Source organism: Haliotis rufescens, unplaced genomic scaffold (assembly GCF_023055435.1).
Source record: "Haliotis rufescens isolate VD_foot unplaced genomic scaffold, xgHalRufe1.0.p SCAF_61, whole genome shotgun sequence".
In the NCBI taxonomy this organism is placed as follows: domain Eukaryota; kingdom Metazoa; phylum Mollusca; class Gastropoda; order Lepetellida; family Haliotidae; genus Haliotis; species Haliotis rufescens.
In genome coordinates, this window is record NW_025964346.1 from 1,643,696 (window position 1) to 1,663,480 (window position 19,785).

The following is a 19,785-nucleotide window of genomic DNA, read 5'->3' on the forward strand; positions in this document are numbered from 1 at the left end:
GTTTCCTGTAGCCTGGGGGTAGCTAATTAAAAATCAGGAGGGTGCCCGTGATATCCCTGGGCAAATCCTGATATTAACCCCATTACATCCAACACCCCAAAACCATGAAAAAAATGGATATTTCCAATAATTACAAAGTAAATACACATAGCAAATGCATCCAGTTTGATGTCTCTGACATTTATTCACAGAATACGTTATGCATAATCACATATGGATCAACACAGTAGGAATTAACCCTTTTCTCGCATTTCAAATTACGAAATAAGTGTGTACACGTTTACACCTCGTCATAAATATCGCACCCCACATTTTAAAGTAAAAGTAGAAAATATAATTTTCGGTTTTTTAAACTACAAGTACATATTTCATAAACTACACCATCTGTATACATACTATCACAAACGCGCCCTGTTCCGAGCTGCACGTGCATGCTTGTGTTGAGCATGCTTGTACCGGAGGTCAGTTTGCTAAAAATGCAGTATGCACACAGCCTCTTTTGGCGTATGTTATGTTGGCAGACACAGCTAAAATTTGGTTTTAGGCATAAATTAAGCTTTAATTTGACCAACCAGTGAAATACAACAGAGTGTCCATCAGCACCATCAGACGACGCCTAAATACTGCACGACTGAGAGCAAGACGACCAATCAGACGTCCACTCCTCACAAATCAGCACTGCCATGTCTGTTTGGCCTGGTGCCAAGCACGTGCTCGCTGGAACCTGAGGACATGGAGAAGGATCCACTGGTCCGATGAAAGCAGATTTTTGCTGCATCATACAGACGGGAGGGCTCGAGTTGGGAGGCTGGGAGGCTGAGAGGCACAGCATATGATCAGAGGAACATTCAAGCTGATTTTCCATTTTGGGGTGGATCCGTCATTGTATGGGGGTGTTGTTCCTACGATTGTAAACTTGACCTCATCACAGTTCCCGGAACACTGAATGGACAGAGGTACGAGAACTTGATCATGGACGGTGCTGTTGTGCCTCATTTCGATAACCATGCTCTCGCCACCCATCCAGTCTTCATGGACGATAATGCCAGACCACACCATGCTCGAGCTGTTGTTCAGCATCTCCAACACAACGCCATTGAGACACTACCTTGGCCTGCCAGAAGTCCAGACATTAATCCTATTGAGCATTTGTGGGACATTTTGGGACGTAGGGTGAGAGCAAGGGATGCTCCAGTTCAGAACCTTCAGGAATTGACATATGCATTGCATGATGAGTTGCAGCAGATCCCCCAACAGAGATTCAGACGTCTGGTGACCAGCATGTGAGACGGCGTGTAGAACATGTTATCCTAGTGCGAGGCGGTTACACCAGATACTGTGTTAGCCAGTCATTGGGGACCTTACTAGTGTGTTCGACATTAATGAAATGTGAACTGTGTTGTGTGTCTGTTGTAACGACTCCGGCAGCCATACTTATTTCACCTTATTTCACGGTGATATTAGTGAACGTTAGTTTGCTACAATTAAACCCTCAATTAGTGCTCAAATTCGATCTTGTGTTGTCAATTTTCCGACTGAACGCTCACATGAGGCCATATAAACATTTTAATGTGCTTTTCTAAGCACCATTTTTATGAGGTTGAAGATCCAGTTTTACTTATTGAAAAAAGTGGGTGGTGTGATATTTATGATGAGGTGCAAATTTCAACAATATTTTTTGCATTATTTTGCACACGAGAGGTAAAGAGAGAAAAACTTAATTTTGAAGAAGTTTTAACACTTCCTTACCAACAAACAGAAAAGTTCCTGTGTATAACATCATTCACGTCTCTCTCTCTGTGTACATGACATAATTCACAACATTGTGACCCAAACTGCCAAGTAGAGCAAGCGAAGTCCTCAAAGCTGCTGTTTGACTGACAGGTCGTTTGGGAGAATAATATAAAACAAACTCTAGTATGCATGATGGCTAGTTCAGGCTACTGTGGTCGTGAGCATCCTGCCCGGAAATATGCATAAACATGGTACAAGGTAATCCCTTATCCTTACAACTGCATCTTTTCGAATTACAAGGGGGTTCACATTTGCAGCCACATCTGATCATTTCCAAAATGTAGTCTGGGGCAGGCTTTGTGTTGTCGAGTAAAGTGGTTGGGCACAGTGATTTGTTGTTTGTATCTTTCTTCCAACCAAAATCTTCTGAGTTCAGTAACTCAGGGTTAACATGGATAGCAACATTGTATTGTATTGTTTTTTACTTAGCAGAATTCTCCCTAGAAAAATATATATAGCGTATTGGTATGGTCAGAAGGCCTGCCAAACCTAAAACGTTAACTGGTGTAGTATCATTTCTATCTAAACTAGACCTGCAATCTACCAATGAATGTCAAGAATGACCTTTTTTCACTTGAAGGGAGATCAATTCCAGTGTATTTCCTTGGATATGCTGCTATGGATTCCTTCACCTACAGGATTCTTTAGAGTTGTGGCACTAACCTTAGTGTATAAATAGGGATTTTAATGGTACAGGAAGGGCTTTTTGTGAATTACAGCGTATTGGCCTTGCTAAGGTATATAAATCTTACATCACACCGAAGCCTAAGCAAAGCTTTAGTGGCTCCCGTATGGCGTTTCAGTGTCTTACTCTCTCAGAAAAGGAAGTAACATGTATAAACTCACTATCATAAAGGATTTCTAAAGCTGGGGTAGATGAACAATTACAACGGACGTTCTATTCTATTGCTGGTTGAGGGGATATTTTTCTGGACCACCTTGTATAATGCAGAAAGTTTGATAATCTGCAAAACGATTGCAGCACACACTAATTACAGATGCTAGCCTCATCTGAATATACATTGCCTTAAAACCAGCCTTTACTATCGTGGTGATTTAACAGGCATTATTCTGGTGGTGCTATAGCACATGCACTTACATTTGTTGACTTCGAAGCAGTTGAAAACTAAGATCTGGCATACTTTTACTGGACTGAAAACATTAAACAATGGAAAAGCAGATATGTGTGTTTTTAACAGGAAGAATAGGTAACTAAGTACTCCTGAGTGATAACTTTAAACTATTCCAAGAAAAAGCCTTGCATTGAATTTTACATTTCGTATACTCAACTGGCATAATCCAGACTCCATAAATTAACCAGGAAAGGGTTAAACCCTCCCCACAAAACCTCAAAGACAAAACCTCAAACCTAAAAAACTACCCCCAACCTCCCAACTTCCCAACCCACCACCACACACACACACACACAGTAACCATAGCGAACATACACCCCCGCCCCCTACCAAAACAAATCCCCACCCCACAACACACACACACAAACACAACCCCCCTCATCCCTAAACCAGCCCTCCTTCTAAACCATAACACATGCCCCCAAACCCAATTTAAATCAGCCCTCCCCATACCACTACCACTACCACCAAACCCATCCCCATCACAACCCTCAGACCCAACAAGTTCGAAAGTTCATAGTGACACCTGGGGCAGTGACCACTGCCCAATCAAAATACCCCTTAATGTACTAAACAACCCCCCTTTAGCTAACGAGCAAACTTTGCTAAACAGCCAGTAAACAAATTTCAAAGAAGCACACTGGAAGTTGTTTATTTAACTCTGCTAGCATTTGCGCTACACAATTGCAAAGTACCATCACAGACATTTTTAGCCCTAACTTCACCAATACAACACTTGAACTTGCTACTAAATGGGACACAAGAAATGGGCTTCACACATTGTACCCATGTCGGGAATCGAACCCGGGTCTTCAGCGTGACGAGCGAACGATTTAACCACTAGGCTACCCGACCGCCCCTTATAATTTCAGACTCTCTTGGTTCTAAAGAACGGATTCTTAACAAATGATCAAACAGCTGACCTTACTTAATGAATAACATCACCCATCTTACATCAGTATTACGATCACTCAATAAAACAGCTGACATACTTACATTTCTCCTCCTCTAAGGCCGAAATATAACAAGCATCAACATCCTAAATTTCCAAACATTTATTCAAAATTCTAAATGCATCTATTTAAAATCTCTTTTCACTAAATCTATATATCAGTGCCACAACTATAAACTTTTACGCCATCACAATAATATTTGAATAAGTATAGTTTAGTATCAAATTAATATGAAATATCTAGATGGGGGGTGTTAAGCTGATAGTAACTGTTATGAAAGGGGCAATAAATAAAGAAAATAAGGTTATAATTAAAAAGCCCGGTTTAAAAAAGGTTTGGCTTTTGGGCGAGATGAGGTGACAACGTGTCGGCATTGTTGTGTTGTGAGTGTGAGATGGAGTGCCCTTGAACTTGATGGTAGTTGTCTGGTTACATGAACATGGGGAAGTTTGGCGCGCGGACGTCGTAGAAGACAGTGTGCGTTAAGAATTTCGTTTCCGATTCGAAATTGGACGTTGTTTACATTTAGTGTGTTAGGGGATGACTTTATTTGGGATCAGGATCACAATTCTAAACGCGGATGTCTTTTACGAACTTCCAAGCGCTGAACAACAGTTTAACCAGCCACACTCCATCCTCCATCGCTCACCCCACGCTCTCAACACCACAACATTGCCACCAATCACCATTCACCCCTCCCGCATTGGGCAGCATTTTTAACATAGAAAATAGGTTTAGCCCAGTTATTCTTTATTTCACAGGCTTTTAATTTAAATATCAGCTCAACTGATTCACATAATGTTATCACATTACACCTTACCACCAGCCCTCATTTATTTATTTATTTATTTATTTATTTACGCTTTTACTGCGTCTGGTTTGGTCCCTTCTTTCCTTACAGCCAATTTCCTTTTTCCTTCCTTCTTTATTAGTCATATTTTCTATCTAATTAATTAATCCTTAGTCTATAGTCCTATACGTAGCCACTATAAGGTGGACCCCTTTCTTTACTTTCTTAATTTGTATTTGCCTTTGATTTGTTCCTCTCTTCCGTTCGCTGCACTTACTATGCTAATCTCTCTTACCTACACCACTTTACCATTTTTATTTCATTAATTTGGTCCCATAATTTACAGGTGTTTGGGTCAGGTATTTAGATGTCATTGCTGCTAATTATATATGTATATATGTATATGTATACATATCCAAATCCAAATATATATATTTCCAAATTTACCCTCACCTGACCCATACAGCGAAACAGACCGAGTGTGAAGCGGTCGTCAAATCTACAAAACTAACTTTATTTGGGAAGTCTAAAATTGGTGTATTTATTGTTCCTGCTTGCATTATAAAAATGTCTACTATATCATCCAGTGGTCAGATTTTGCTAGGATCTGAGCAGACATTGTGCAGTTTCAATTTGTCATCAACTTAGTTATTGCCGGAAAAAAAGGAAAATGTAGTTCAGTTAAGTCATTTAAAAAGATGGACGTTTTAAGTTCAGCATATATCAAATGACAAAATGTCACTTCAAATAAAATGTAATCTCATTGTCCACGTTCGCCTTCAAAAAGAATTTTTAAAACAATATCGTTCCACCAGACTTTGCATGTTTCCTTCATCAAAATTAACCTTTCTTGTAGAAAAGACGAGTTTCTTGCCAAAGCAAACGCCTGTATCAAAACGGTGCCTTCTACTTCTCCAAGCACTAAATCTTAACCTCTCCATTGACTTGACTCAAATGATGTAAATTGATTGATATTATAATGACTACCCTAAAAAGTACACCAGTGCATTTAAACACAACCACTTTTCACCCTTTGTCCACGTGGGTATTTTTACCCTTGGGGTATTCTTCCCCAGCGAGTGCATATAAACAATGCTTGAAACATCATAATCCAGACAACCTGGCAGTATATAGTGGGACAAATATACATATGTGGGCACTTCCATGTGAATAGTAAAGGTATCACGACTTTGATAACGTTTACTTTATATTACATTATTTACAAACTATATAGACTGTGATTTGTGAGGAGAGGTGTGTGGTATGGAGGACATACTGCTAGCTCACATATGGTGAGAACCAATCAGGTAATTTACAGAAATATTGTCTATGAAGATGTACCAATATTACCTGATGTCTCAGCTGTCTGCTCCTCAAACTCACTCAACTCCCGCACCTCCACCTCCATCATGATATCTTCAATTGATGGGTTCAGCTCCTGCAGGAAGTGTAGGATGTCCTCTTTGATGTCTGCGTGCTTAACAATCATACCAATTGCATCTTCCATGGACTCATGTTCAAAACAAAACACCATACACCCCCAATAAACAACTACCAGTGAATCAGCAAACAGTTCCTTCAGTACAGTCTTTACACTTTCATTGTCAATATCGGTCGGTTGAGGAATATTTTCATGTTTGGCCTTCCAGCATGATACGACAGTAGCTTTTCCAGAGGGGGGATTGATGATAATCGTGTTGTTAACTGTTCTGTTGTCTTAAAAACAGAACAATAACCAAACACATCAAAGACATTCATAGGCTAAAATGGCAACATAAGTAAACTATTATCACAGCTATCTTCACCTTCTAGCATACATCTGCCTAGCATGTATCAAACACTCCAATCACAATCAAATCCCTGGCATTCCCCAGCATATCTCTGTCTTTAGGATTGCAACAAGTAACACAGAATGGAAGACATACATTTCTACTCGAAGACTATGTATCTGAAACCTTCCATGAAAGATATTAAAGTCCATGATTGATTTATTAAAAAAGCAAAGACATCAGACGTAAAGATGTTCAGTCATACCTTGATTAAATTCTTTTGTGTTAATTTGCCCGGCTGAAACGGATTTGTCTGCCCTGCTGTTGCCAGTCATTGCAGTTTTCGTTACACTATCTACAAAATAAAGCAAAGGTTAGACACTGCATACAGATATTATCTGTAAATATCCCAGTTAGACATATTCTACAGTTTCATTATTGACCAAATACTAAGATTACAATAATACACTTGGCTAGTCTTTTGGAAATAAGTGAATACGTCACACTGAAAGGTGTGGAGAAACTAAAGTGAAGGTATAGGAGATGGCTTCCCACATCATCGCATTACCACCGCCAAATATGTCCACTTCCTGTGTGCAGTCTCGTGCATAGCGTTCCCCCCGAAGCCTGTAAACACGATGTCTACCATCCGCACGGCAAAGCATAAAACGTGACTCGTTAGGAAACCAAAATTTTCTCCATCACAGTCGGGACCATACTCTGTGACCTTGACACCACTGACGTCGCAGCCGACGATGCAGATCCATCAAAAAGGTTCATCACCCTCTGGGCTAATACCCTACGGAATCCTGGTATTGCCGTGGTTGAACAGGTGGCCGTGGTGGTTCTTTCACGTACGTGGCATAGCCGTATAAATCTGTCCTGTGCTCCAGTAGTGATACGTGGTCGACCGAATCCGGGAAGGTCACATGTTGACCCGTGTGTCTAATAGCATTATCACACTCTTGTAATTGTGCTACGTGGAAAAACCTGGCTACAGCTAAAGAGAATTCTCCTGTTTGCAGTCGGCCGATGGCGTTTTTGCGTTTGGCTTCTGTCAGTCGTGGCACTTTCGGTGTTTATTTGCTGTTTGATTGTGATGGCATAAGAATGAAATCCAAACATTTTCATAGCCCAACAAGTGATGTTGCATGTTCATATCATGTTGATGTGTTTTGGCGCCAGGCTCTCACGCGGTTGTGTTTTTTGCGATTTTTCAATGTTTCCGAAACATTTCTGCAGTACCTCATTCATTCCACACAAACCAATCCCAATCCATGCAGAAATTACCAATTTAATTGTTCCATTAAGTTTGTATGGATATCGGAAACACTGTGTCAGATATTTACGATTTTACTACTTTTCTGTTTCTTTTTTGGCAGAGTATATGTCAGCTCTATCTACTCACTGGCAACACCGGAGTGAACCAATGCATGTCACCATTATTCCCGTCCGGTCAACGCTAAACTTGGTCAATGAAGATGTCAAGACAGTTACGTAAGCCATGATTTGAGATCAATTACTGGTAGTTCTGCTCCCTTGATCCATTATGTACAAGTTGAGTATGTCTATGTATTAAGTACACTTGCTTGACAAACAGTAGTACCCTTTTTGATTGCTGAATAGGTATTGTGGTTTCACATTCATTCTAATTGCTGTTACAGAAGCGATCACCAACTTGCAAATTCACAAAGAAACAATTTTAAAACTCAAAGTGTTTGCTTACCATATTCGCCAATCGAAAAACCTGTCAAGCAGGGGCGCATCTCTTTGGAGAGTAACGGTGATGGGAATCCTACACAAGTTGAACGTATTTGGCATTCACTGTAACCTACATAGAAGGTTTATTGGTCATCTGCAGGTCTGTTTATAGCAGCTCGTGATAACGAAGTGTTCCCAGAAATTTGTATTTCTGTGTGGCATTTCGTAAAAAAAGAATATACTGTGTGTTTCAATATAATATTTAATTATTCATTGATGGTGTGTTGTTATTTACTAACTTCACAATTTAATTCCTTGTTCCTGGATTTCTTGGTTAACATCTAAGTTTCAAGTTGGGGGTCACCTAATGTAATCACATGTACAACCATCTAATTAACAATCTGGACAAACAAGAACAAAATGCTTATACCAGTTGAGAGGTGAGAGGCCTCCTCGTCCTCCTGGGCATGTGGGATGTCATCGTGCCTCTCCTGGGTATGTCAGTGATGTGCGTCCACGTCATCCTCATGTTTGGAGCTGAACAGAACGTCTTGATCCGTCGTTCCTCTGGGCGAAGTTTCTGTGAACAAATGATGAAAAGAAACCATCTATCATAATACTGAAGATGAGATGTATTCTGCGTGCCACTGACAACATAATACAAGGACAGGGCAAGGACGTTTACTTGGACCCCAGCCGACTTTGGAATATTTGGAAACAAAGAAGCTGCACCATTGGTCAACTTAGGCTTACGACATGGTTTGGAACAAAGGCGTATACTAAATTTCATCCACTCTTTTCTAACGGACAGAAAGATAACAGCTAAATCACATAAAACACTATCTAACACATACCCATTACAAAATGGCACCCTGCAAGGTATTATCCTGTCGCCAACCCTTTTTAATTTCATGAGTAATATTTTTCCAAATTCCGACCAAAATAAAAATTTATCACCAGCAAAATTTGCAGATGACATTTCTCTCTGGTACTCCTCCACTTCAATAAACAAGCACAAACTAAATCCCAATCTGCATTAAATATAATCCAAAACCGGGTTTAACAAATGGGGATTTCAAATCAATACCCCCAAAAGATTGGCTTTCTGTTACTATAAAAATACAACTTTTACAACACATTCTACACCCAAACTAAACTTACATAAAGAAGAAATCATTTTCCAAAAATAAGCAAATTACTAGGAGTAACATTTGGCCTACACCTAACATAGACACCCCATATTCATAACCTGGTCAAGTCATGCCAAAACATTTACATCTAATGACGCTTATCTGGGGCCCTGACTAGGGTGCTGACACCCAAACCCTCTAAAATGTAAACAAAACACGTATACAGGGTTTTACCTTCACTCACAAAAGTGGTGTCCAGGGGACCCCCAATAATTAAGCCTAAGGGTCTGTATGACAGTATGATTGTCCTGTAAAGTAAGGGTGTTGTTTTCTGTACGTTGAGATAATTACTTTAGTGAGTGAGTGAGTTGGGCTTAACGCCGCTTTTAACAATATTCCAGTTATATCGCGGCGTGTCAGCTTAATGTGGGAGGAAAGCCCGAAGTGATGCAGGTCTCAGACGTTTACCACTTCGGTGAAACCCACGAGCACGGGTATGGTGCTGACAAACCTAGAAACTTAATCGGGGCGAACCGGGATTCGAACCCACAATCATAGGTTTCTGGCGTGCCCAAGGGACGCGACTCTGCACAGCGAATCGCGGCGCCTTAGACGACTGGGCCACCCGTGCCCCCTAATTACTTTAGAGCCTGGAATGAATCAGTGACCATGTGGACAGTGGTCATTGTTGATGTATGAGATAACAGTCAGACCCATCTGCGCTGTAGGTACAATGAATATCTTGCCTTGGGACGTAGTGTATTTCTTTCTGCGAACTATCTCAACATTTGTGCGCACTGGACACACATTTGTGCAGCGCGTTTAACCCTGCTTATACAATTCAAATATTTATTACGCCGCTCCCATACTAAAGGTGAGGTGAAATTTGGATTAACGTCGCGTCCAAGATTATTAGCCCACTGAGATACCATGCCGCAGTTTAACATGAATACCCCCCTTAGACACAGCATACTGACTCCTAGCCGACCAGTCCTTGCTTTAACCCTTAATGCCGAGCGTCAAACAGGGTAACAACAAGTACCATATTTTAACGTCTTTTGGTATGACACGGCCGGGGATCGAATCCCGGACCTTCCGCTCTCCGGGCGGACGCTCTACCACTAGACCATGGAGGCGGTCTCCCATACTAAAAGCCTTATCCAATATCAATAATGATAAACTTAACTAATCAGTATAAAGCCTTCAAAATAGACTTAGGCTCGCGATATACAATGTGTATTCTACATACAGGATATTTACCATCTCAAAACACACTCACGTGATTATTTTATGATTAAACATAATGTCCTGACATCATACCATGTTCCCAATTTAAGGATAGGTTACTTGCAGAACTTACAAGTGTTTGATACTGAATTGGGTTGAAATATACATGAATCGATTACATAAATACATACACATAGAGACCAGCGTTTGACGACATAAAACAGCATCCATGTATACAAGTTGAATACAATAGTCTATCCTTATATATACACATATATCAGTACAAAGACAAGCATGATACACTCTAAGTATACAAGTACAATACAATACCTTGGTCTATACTCGCTGCTGCTTCATCTACTTCTGACTTCATCTTGATATCTGTCACCTGTGCACCAGTTTCACGAAGAAACTTTAAAATGATTTCTTTAATAAGTGTATAGCTTTCCAGCATCCCAATGGCTTTATCCTCTGTTTCATGTCTGAAGACAAACATCCTCCGGTCGATCTGTATGCTGGTCAGGCGTCCATTAGTTGCAAACTTCTCCTTCAACGCAGATAACTGTTGTAGGAATTTTACGTTGATATAGGGGGAGTATTCGTCGGGTATAAGTGTGCAGATCCAGGTTATTCCATGACACCACAAGGTGTGTCATGGAAAGTAACCCCCAGCACACGTCTTTCGTCTTGTGCCAAGTACAGCGTAACTGTCAAAACACATTAAGAAGAAATAGCCCATTAAACGTTCATGGTGAATTTTATATATACTAGCAGATCAAAGTAACTGAGCTTCATTTAACTGAGTTAGCGCTACCGACTGGTTCTGGTCCTGTCATAGACGTCGCTCCATCTCATCCCCACTGGACGTTGTGCACCCTCAAATTCTTCCCTACGGCTCTGCCATAATTGGTGTCAACCAAGGAATTGTCCAAGCTGTTAATGTTCCAGTGTGTTGTTAACTTTCAACCTTGTGTGTAAGTATCACGCTCTCAACAAACCCGATAACATCCAAATTGTGCGCCATGCAAACTAAGAATCATGACCTTGGAATCGAGGAGATGTCTTCATGAATATGTATTGAAAGTTGCATTATTAAATTTTAAAATAAATGTTTTCTTATTGAACTGTATACGGAGGAAACACAGTTGCATTTTTCCGTTAGGGTATACTCTTAGTAGGGATAATGAAATATGTATGTTAATACCAAGTAAAGATAAGTGGTAACGACAAACGTCCTATGCAAGAACATTTAGGTCTATGAACCAAAACATTCCGGATTTTTACACTTTCAAGAAATCATTATTTCTGCCAATCTTATTGATCCTACTTATGATACAGTTGGAATTTGCTTGACTTCATTCATTGTGTGTGTTTGAACTTGCCACGTGACGTCTGCAACGCTCTGAGTGTCAACGGGTTTTGACATGCTGGAAATTGGCAGAAAGCTTGAAGTGGTCAGTATATTCAATGCTTCACAGTCTATAACTAGCAGACGATGGAACAGGAACGGGCGTCCAAGGTCAACGACAAGTGTACAGGATCGATTGGAAATCAGGCTCTACAAAATCGATCTAAATCGGCGAATCAAATTGCTGTAAACTTTCATCAGGCTGCTGGAGTACGAGTCACGGGTCAGGCGATCGTACATCGTTTACATGCAGCTCATCTCCATGCTCGACGGCTTTGTGTTCTGCCTTTCCCATTGTAGACACCTTCCTATCTCATAGAAACCTTGTGTGGGGTACTTCTTTCATGTGAAAATTTCACGACTATAATCGAACCTGTTGGCTCACATATGGTGTTAAGTTTTGTAACCCACTGATTTCCCCACGGAGCAGGTGATGAAATGATGTTTCATTTTACTTACCAAGACTTCTTTGAATGAATTCCTTATATATCGCGACACACTGTATTTTTTCATTAAAATATAACCGCGATTTTTTCTGGTATTTCTTGCATTCACACCCATCATAAGTTGGATAAAACCATTTACCTCGGGAAAAGCCTCGCTCGCGGTTTTCCATTTTCAACCAAAACCGATTAGGAGTGTCTAAGTTGTTTAAAGACGTCAATGGTGTACACAAAGTCGCAACATTGGTAATCATCGCTGACTATGTGCCATGTTTATCGACGAGTCCCAATACACTTTGAACTTCCTTGATAGGCTTGGTCGTGTCCCGCAACGTCGAAGTTAACGTAAACACAATGTTAACATGCGACCTTGCATCACTACGACTGACCGAACCCCATTACATAGTGTGCAAGGAATGCTCACCAAACAATACTATCTGCACAACATACTGACACCCTTTGTTTAAACATATTTTGTTCTCATGGAAAGGATTGGGCACAAGTTATCACAACTTATAACGCCATCTCCCATAGATTTACATGTATGCTTATTTACTTATTTACAATTAATAAACCAAATGACAGAAAGGAACAAAAAGAAATAGAGACACGTTTATACATTGCTCACTCAAACCTTTTGTTTTCTTTATATATGCATGTACATCCCTGAACATGTTTTCGTTCACATGTTTAGGTAAAATTGCATTGACAACCCTTTGTTGTCCCGTTTGCAAGGCATGTGAGTCGACGTTTTGTCTTTCATAATTTTAAGTTATTTCCGAGTATCCCTACTTTTTTAAAGAGTAATTATTATGGGGTATCAATTCCTATATTCATATATTTTACATCATTGCCAATGAGGTTTTAATGAAACCTGTTCTGTGGATAAATGAGACCGAATAGTCTCTTGCGTTGATGTTGTATATTATACTTTTAACACACTGTTAGTAAACATCCTTCCATCAAGGAAACGTAAAAGGTCAAATGAAAGTAGCTCACGTTTATATTTCTTGAAACGTACTGGGACGGCGCCATCTTTAACAACAAAAACAACATGCACGTTATTAAAAAAATAAATGCGACACACCCCTTTCCATATTCATAAGAAATTTCTGCTAAAATCAAAGTCGACTGCACGAGTCTTACTATTCCATGACCATGCGTTATGAATCACTATCAAACAGTGATGATACCAGGTGTTCGCGAGATGGTGAGCGTATCCTGCCCCACCAATGGCACCCATCACAAACACATGCAAAGGCAAGTGAACTGTTCACTAGAAAAAAACACACACATTGCATCAGACATACCTTTCGTCACAGATGCGTCAAATTTGGAAATGTCCTAACATGTCTACCATAAACGTTTTGAAAGCTTTACTGAGGCCTTGAATGTTGTAACCTTGATCAAACAACTTTGAGTGAGAGTAGTTGACGCTCTGTGAAATCCTGGTAGAAAGAATATGTTCGAGTGTACATTAAAAGGCTGGAGATGCTGGAATATTGCTCGACGTATAGGGAAATTGACTTCTGGGAAGTCGAACTCACCCGTCTTGCCAAACAACCTGTTTTGAGATTATCTCCAGCCACATCGTTTTATGAGTGTGCCTTTTGGCTTAAGTTGAAAACAGCAAGCAGTAGCATGACGTTTTGTATATTGTAGCAATATATATGACCAGATAAAATGTAATCTAAAACTGAAATGTCTGGGATTATCTGACCAGTAATACATCGTACTAAAACTAATGTAATTCGACCAATACATTTGTTAACACTATGCAAACGGACAAATTCAAGAAACTGTTCACCTTCAGTCGTTGATGCCATAATCCCTGATTTGCCTGCTTTTTCTGCTTTCCTGAAAAATATAAAACACGTGCTCAGTCACACAAACAAAACAGCATGTATGATTAAATGCAGTATGTTTATACAAGTAAGATAATTATATCCACACTATTTGTTATTTGTTTAACGCTTCTGCCGAAATGTTAGGTGGCTGTCAAATTCACAATTTCTCGAAAGTTAGTTATTTTACTTATTTACCGTGTGAGTGACTTTGGCTTATAGGAGTAATATACGGACTAGAAGGCTCGAAGTGACGTAGATCTGACTTGCAAAAGCGAGTGTATATGTTTGGTATCTGACGAAAGAAAGGGAGCCAGAAAAAAAGAATTGATTGTGGGTTTGAATCCCAGTTCGCCCAGATTATGTTTCTAGGTTTGTCAGCACCATACCCGTGCTCGTGGGTTTCACCGAAGTGGTAAAGGTTTAATGTGTTATAATGTCAGTGACAAATGTCCCGGAACTAAATGATTACAACAAGGACATGCAAACCATTAGTCGGGAAAAACGTACGATTCGGAAAAATGCACCCAATGCATTAACAAAAGAGCCAGGGAGCTGCACGTACTGCACGTGCTGCAGCACTATGAACGGTATTAAAGTACAGGGTTTTTGATTACCTGGCATCTGCGTGAATCGAACAGTGACAGTTCAACAACATGCCAAGATTAACAGAAGTGCAAAGAAACAACGTCAGAGGCCACTTAAGCTTGCAGGCAGGGAAATCCTGATCAGTTGTTGCCAGCGTTTTTAATGTAGGGCCCAGCACCTCCGCAAGGCTATGGGATCGGTTTTAACAGCATGGGTCACGCGTGATTGGCCAAGGTAACCACCCCCGCCGAAGATTACTACATCCGACTACGCCACCTACGTGAAAAGACGACCACAGCCACCTCAACCGCATCCCAAACACCCGGACTACGCCGAATCTCCGACCAGACCGTACGAAACAGTTTAAGAGAAGCAGGTCTACGAGCAAGACGTCCAATTGAACGCGGCATATTGTGTCGACAACCTCGTCAACAATTGGTGTCGTCAACACAGGGTATGGCCTCAACTGTGATGGAGAGATGTCTGGTTCAGCAACGAATTAAAATTTCTCCTCCATCGAGGATTTTAGCTGACTTTTACCTTGGACTTTTCCTATGTACCACTCCACAAAAGTTTGGCTCAATACCTTGTACGGTTCCTCGTTTCAATGTATTTTCCTTCTTCACACAAATCTGGCTTTGCGTTTCTTTTTTTAAGGGTATATTATTTCACAAAGAGCAATTCCACAGGTTAAAAAGTATTGTTTGCGCCGGCAAAAATTGACAAAGGTTTTCCTCAGACAAGGTTTGGACCACATACTTTCAGGAGGAATGAGTCGTCAACCATTTGGTGGATTTTAGCAAATTTCTGCCATGCGTTTCATTATGGGCACATACTTATTGATGCCAACAGCTCTCGCTTAAACCAAGGATGTCTCGGAGCAGTTGCTGTTTTGGAATTTGTTTCTAAGTAAAAAGCAAAGCGTTTCTATGCAAGGGCGGGGTAGCGATTGGTACTGTTGCCCAAGCTATTGGTGTGATAGTGGAACATGCCATTTCTATCTTGATTTAACGTTCACGTCATCCCTGTCCATATTCTATGCGGAGTATTGCATAGCCAAACATTCGCTGTGTTGTGCCATCAAATTTGAGCCCAGTTAACCCACTCGTGCACATGGACACTCACAAGCACACACGCACACACACATACACGCATGCACGCTAACGCACGCACATACACACGCACGCACGCACGCACGCACGCACGCACACAGACACACATATGTACATGTGCTTTATGTACATACACTGAGCACTGCCCTGTCAGTCATGGGTTCCTTATTCAATAAGCAGCAGCAATTACAATCAGCAGTACGTTTATACTTTTGTTCATGTCTTTAGGAATGCCATCATAGTGAATATTGAAAAGGTTTACGACTGACCAGCTTTTCCAGATGAATTTACCTTTGTGTTTGTTTGATCTGATTGGTTTGAGATTGCAGACAGGCAAAATCACACAACGTCTCCCGTACATTTTTACCATACTAATTGCATGATAGTTGAAATGAAATAGAAATTCAAATTGACACACGATGAAAAATAATTTAGCCAGGGTAAGAGTATTCGGTGTCATGGCAAGCGTAACTTGCTTGTAAACATAACGGTCTGAGTTCAACTCCATGCATTTTTGTAGAAATCACAGTGGGGAGCTTTGATTCGTGGCAGCAATAGCATAGAGGAGGAGTTTGCTTCAAACCTTAAACAAGGGAGTAAACTCCTGTGACTTTACAACAACAACACACTACACTGTTATACTGCCACTGTATTTAACCTACATTCCTTACACAAGGGAGGCAACTCCTGTCACTCTACAACAACACATTACTCCGTTATACTGCAAACTGCCTGGTGCCATACTGTATATAACCTACATACCTTCAACAGGGGAGGTAACTCCTGTCACTCTACAATAACACATTACTCCGTTATACTGCAAACTGCCTGGTGCCATACTGTATATAACCTACAAACCTTCAACAGGGGAGGTAACTCCAGTCACGCGACAGCAACACACTACACTGTTACACTGCCACTGTATATAACTTACATACCTTCAACAGGGGAGGTAACTCCAGTCACGCGACAGCAACAAACTACACTGTTACACTGCCACTGTATATAACCTACATACCTTCAACAGGGGAGGTAATTCACTCTACAGCAACACACTACACTGTTACACTGCCACTGTATAGACCTACATACCTTAAACAGGGGAGGTAACTCCTGTCACTCTACAGCAACACACTACACTGTTACACTGCCACTGTATATAACCTACATACCTTCAACAGGGGAGGTAACTCCTGTCACTCTACAGCAACACACTACACTGTTACACTGCCACTGTATATAACCTACATACCATAAACAGGGGAGGTAACTCCTGTCACTCTACAGCAACACACTACACGGTTAAACTGCCACTGTATATAACCTACATACCTTCAACAGGGGAGGTAACTCCTGTCACTCTACAGCAACACACTACACTGTTACACTGCCACTGTATATAACCTACATACCTTCAACAGGGGAGGTAACTTATGTCACTCTACAGCAACACACTACACTGTTACACTGCCACTGTATATAACCTACATACCTTAAACAGAGGAGGTAACTCCTGTCACTCTATAGCAACACACTACACTGTTACACTGCCACTGTATATAACCTACATACCTTAAACAGGGGAGGTAACTCCAGTCACTCTATAGCAACACACTACACCGTTACACTGCCACTGTATATAACCTACATACCTTCAACAGGGGAGGTAACTCCTGTCACTCTATAGCAACACACTACACTGTTACACTGCCACTGTATATAACCTACATACCTTCAACAGGGGAGGTAACTTATGTCACTCTACAGCAACACACTACACTGTTACACTGCCACTGTATATAACCTACATACCTTAAACAGGGGAGGTAACTCCTGTCACTCTATAACAACACACTACACTGTTACACTGCCACTGTATATAACCTACATACCTTAAACAGGGGAGGTAACTCCAGTCACTCTATAGCAACACACTACACTGTTACACTGCCACTGTATATAACCTACATACCTTCAACAGGGGAGGTTACTCCTGTCACTCTACAGCAACACACTACACTGTTACATTGCCACTGTATATAACCTACATACCTTCAACAGGGGAGGTAACTCCAGTCACTCTATAGCAACACACTACACTGTTACACTGCCACTGTATATAACTTACATACCTTAAACAGGGGAGGTGACTCCTGTCACTCTACAGCAACACACTACACTGTTACACTGCCACTGTATATAACCTACATACCTTCAACAGGGGAGGTTACTCCTGTCACTCTATAGCAAAAACACTACACCGTTACACTGCCACTGTATATAACCTACATACCTTAAACAGGGGAGGTAACTCCTGTCACTCTACAGCAACACACTACACTGTTACACTGCCACTGTATATAACCTACATACCTTCAACAGGGGAGGTTACTCCTGTCACTCTACAGCAACAAACTACACCGTTACACTGCCACTGTATATAACCTACATACCTTAAACAGGGGTTGTAACTCCTGTCACTCTACAGCAACACACTACACTGTTACACTGCCACTGTATATAACCTACATACCTTCAACAGGGGAGGTAACTCGAGTCACTCTACAGCAACACACTACACTGTTACACTGACACTGTATATAACCTACATACCTTCAACAGGGGAGGTTACTCCTGTCACTCTATAGCAAAAACACTACACCGTTACACTGCCACTGTATATAACCTACATACCTTACACAGGGGTGGTAATTCCAGTCACGCGACAGCAACACACTACACTGTTACACTGCCACTGTATATAACCTACATACCTTCAACAGGGGAGGTAATTCACTCTACAGCAACACACTACACTGTTACACTGACACTGTATATAACCTACATACCTTCAACAGGGGAGGTAACTCCAGTCACGCGACAGCAACACACTACACTGTTACACTGCCACTGTATATAACCTACATACCTTACGTAGGGGAGGTAACTTATGACAATCTACAGGAACACACTACACTGATACACTGCCACTGTATATAACCTACATACCTTATGTAGGGGAGGTAACTTATGACAATCTACAGGAACACACTACACTGGTACACTGCCACTGGATATGACCTACATACGTTACGCAGGGGAGGAAATTTCTGTACTCTACAGCAGCACCCTACGCTGTTACACTGCCACTGTATATTATCTCCATACCTTATGTAGGGGAGGTAAGTCCTGTCACTACAACTCACTACACTGTAACACTGCCACTGTATATAACCTACATACCTTATATAGGGGAGGTAACTCATGTCACTCTGCAGCAACACACTACACTGTCCCACTGACACTGTATATGACCTACATACGTTACGCAGGGGAGGAAATTACTGTCACTCTACAGCAGCACCCTACGCTGTTACATTGCCACTGTATATATCCTACATACCCTACGTAGGGGAGGTATTTCATGTCACTCTACAGCAACACACTACACTGTTACATTGTCACTGAAAACAACCTGCATACCTTCAACAGAGAAGGTAAATCCTCTCACTCTACAGCAACACACTACACTGTTACACTGCCACTGTATATAACCTACATACCTTATATAGGGGAGGTACCTCCTGTCACTCTACAGCAACACACTACACTGTTACACTGCCACTGTATATAACCTACATACCTTATATAGGGGAGGTAACTCATGTCACTCTGCAGCAACACACTACACTGTCCCACTGACACTGTATATGACCTACATACGTTACGCAGGGGAGGAAATTACTGTCACTCTACAGCAGCACCCTACGCTGTTACACTGCCACTGTATATATCCTACATACCCTACGTAGGGGAGGTATTTCATGTCACTCTACAGCAACACACTACACTGTTACATTGTCACTGAAAACAACCTGCATACCTTCAACAGA

At 41.0% G+C, this 19,785-nt stretch overlaps 1 protein-coding gene across 1 annotated transcript; it reads right to left on the minus strand.

Annotated features, from left to right (window-relative positions):
* Positions 1–5,997: 5,997 nt before the first annotated feature.
* Positions 5,998–8,563, minus strand: LOC124126345. Its single transcript, XM_048386825.1, has 3 exons — positions 8,166–8,563; positions 6,705–6,794; positions 5,998–6,386 (listed from the first exon to the last, which is right to left on the minus strand). The coding sequence occupies exons 1-3, from the start codon at positions 8,203–8,205 to the stop codon at positions 5,998–6,000; spliced, it is 519 nt and encodes a 172-aa protein (XP_048242782.1). The 5' UTR covers positions 8,206–8,563.
* Positions 8,564–19,785: the final 11,222 nt, after the last annotated feature.

Bases quoted from the DNA above. Each gene is read 5' to 3' on its own strand.
- LOC124126345 (XM_048386825.1), bottom strand. From the start codon at position 8,205: ATGCGCCCCTGCTTGACAGGTTTTTCGATTGGCGAATATG. The intron at 6,795-8,165 runs GTAAGCAAACAC...TTTATTTTGTAG, and splicing joins TTTTTCGATTGGCGAATATG to ATAGTGTAACGAAAACTGCA. The intron at 6,387-6,704 runs GTATGACTGAAC...TCTGTTTTTAAG, and splicing joins CACAAAAGAATTTAATCAAG to ACAACAGAACAGTTAACAAC.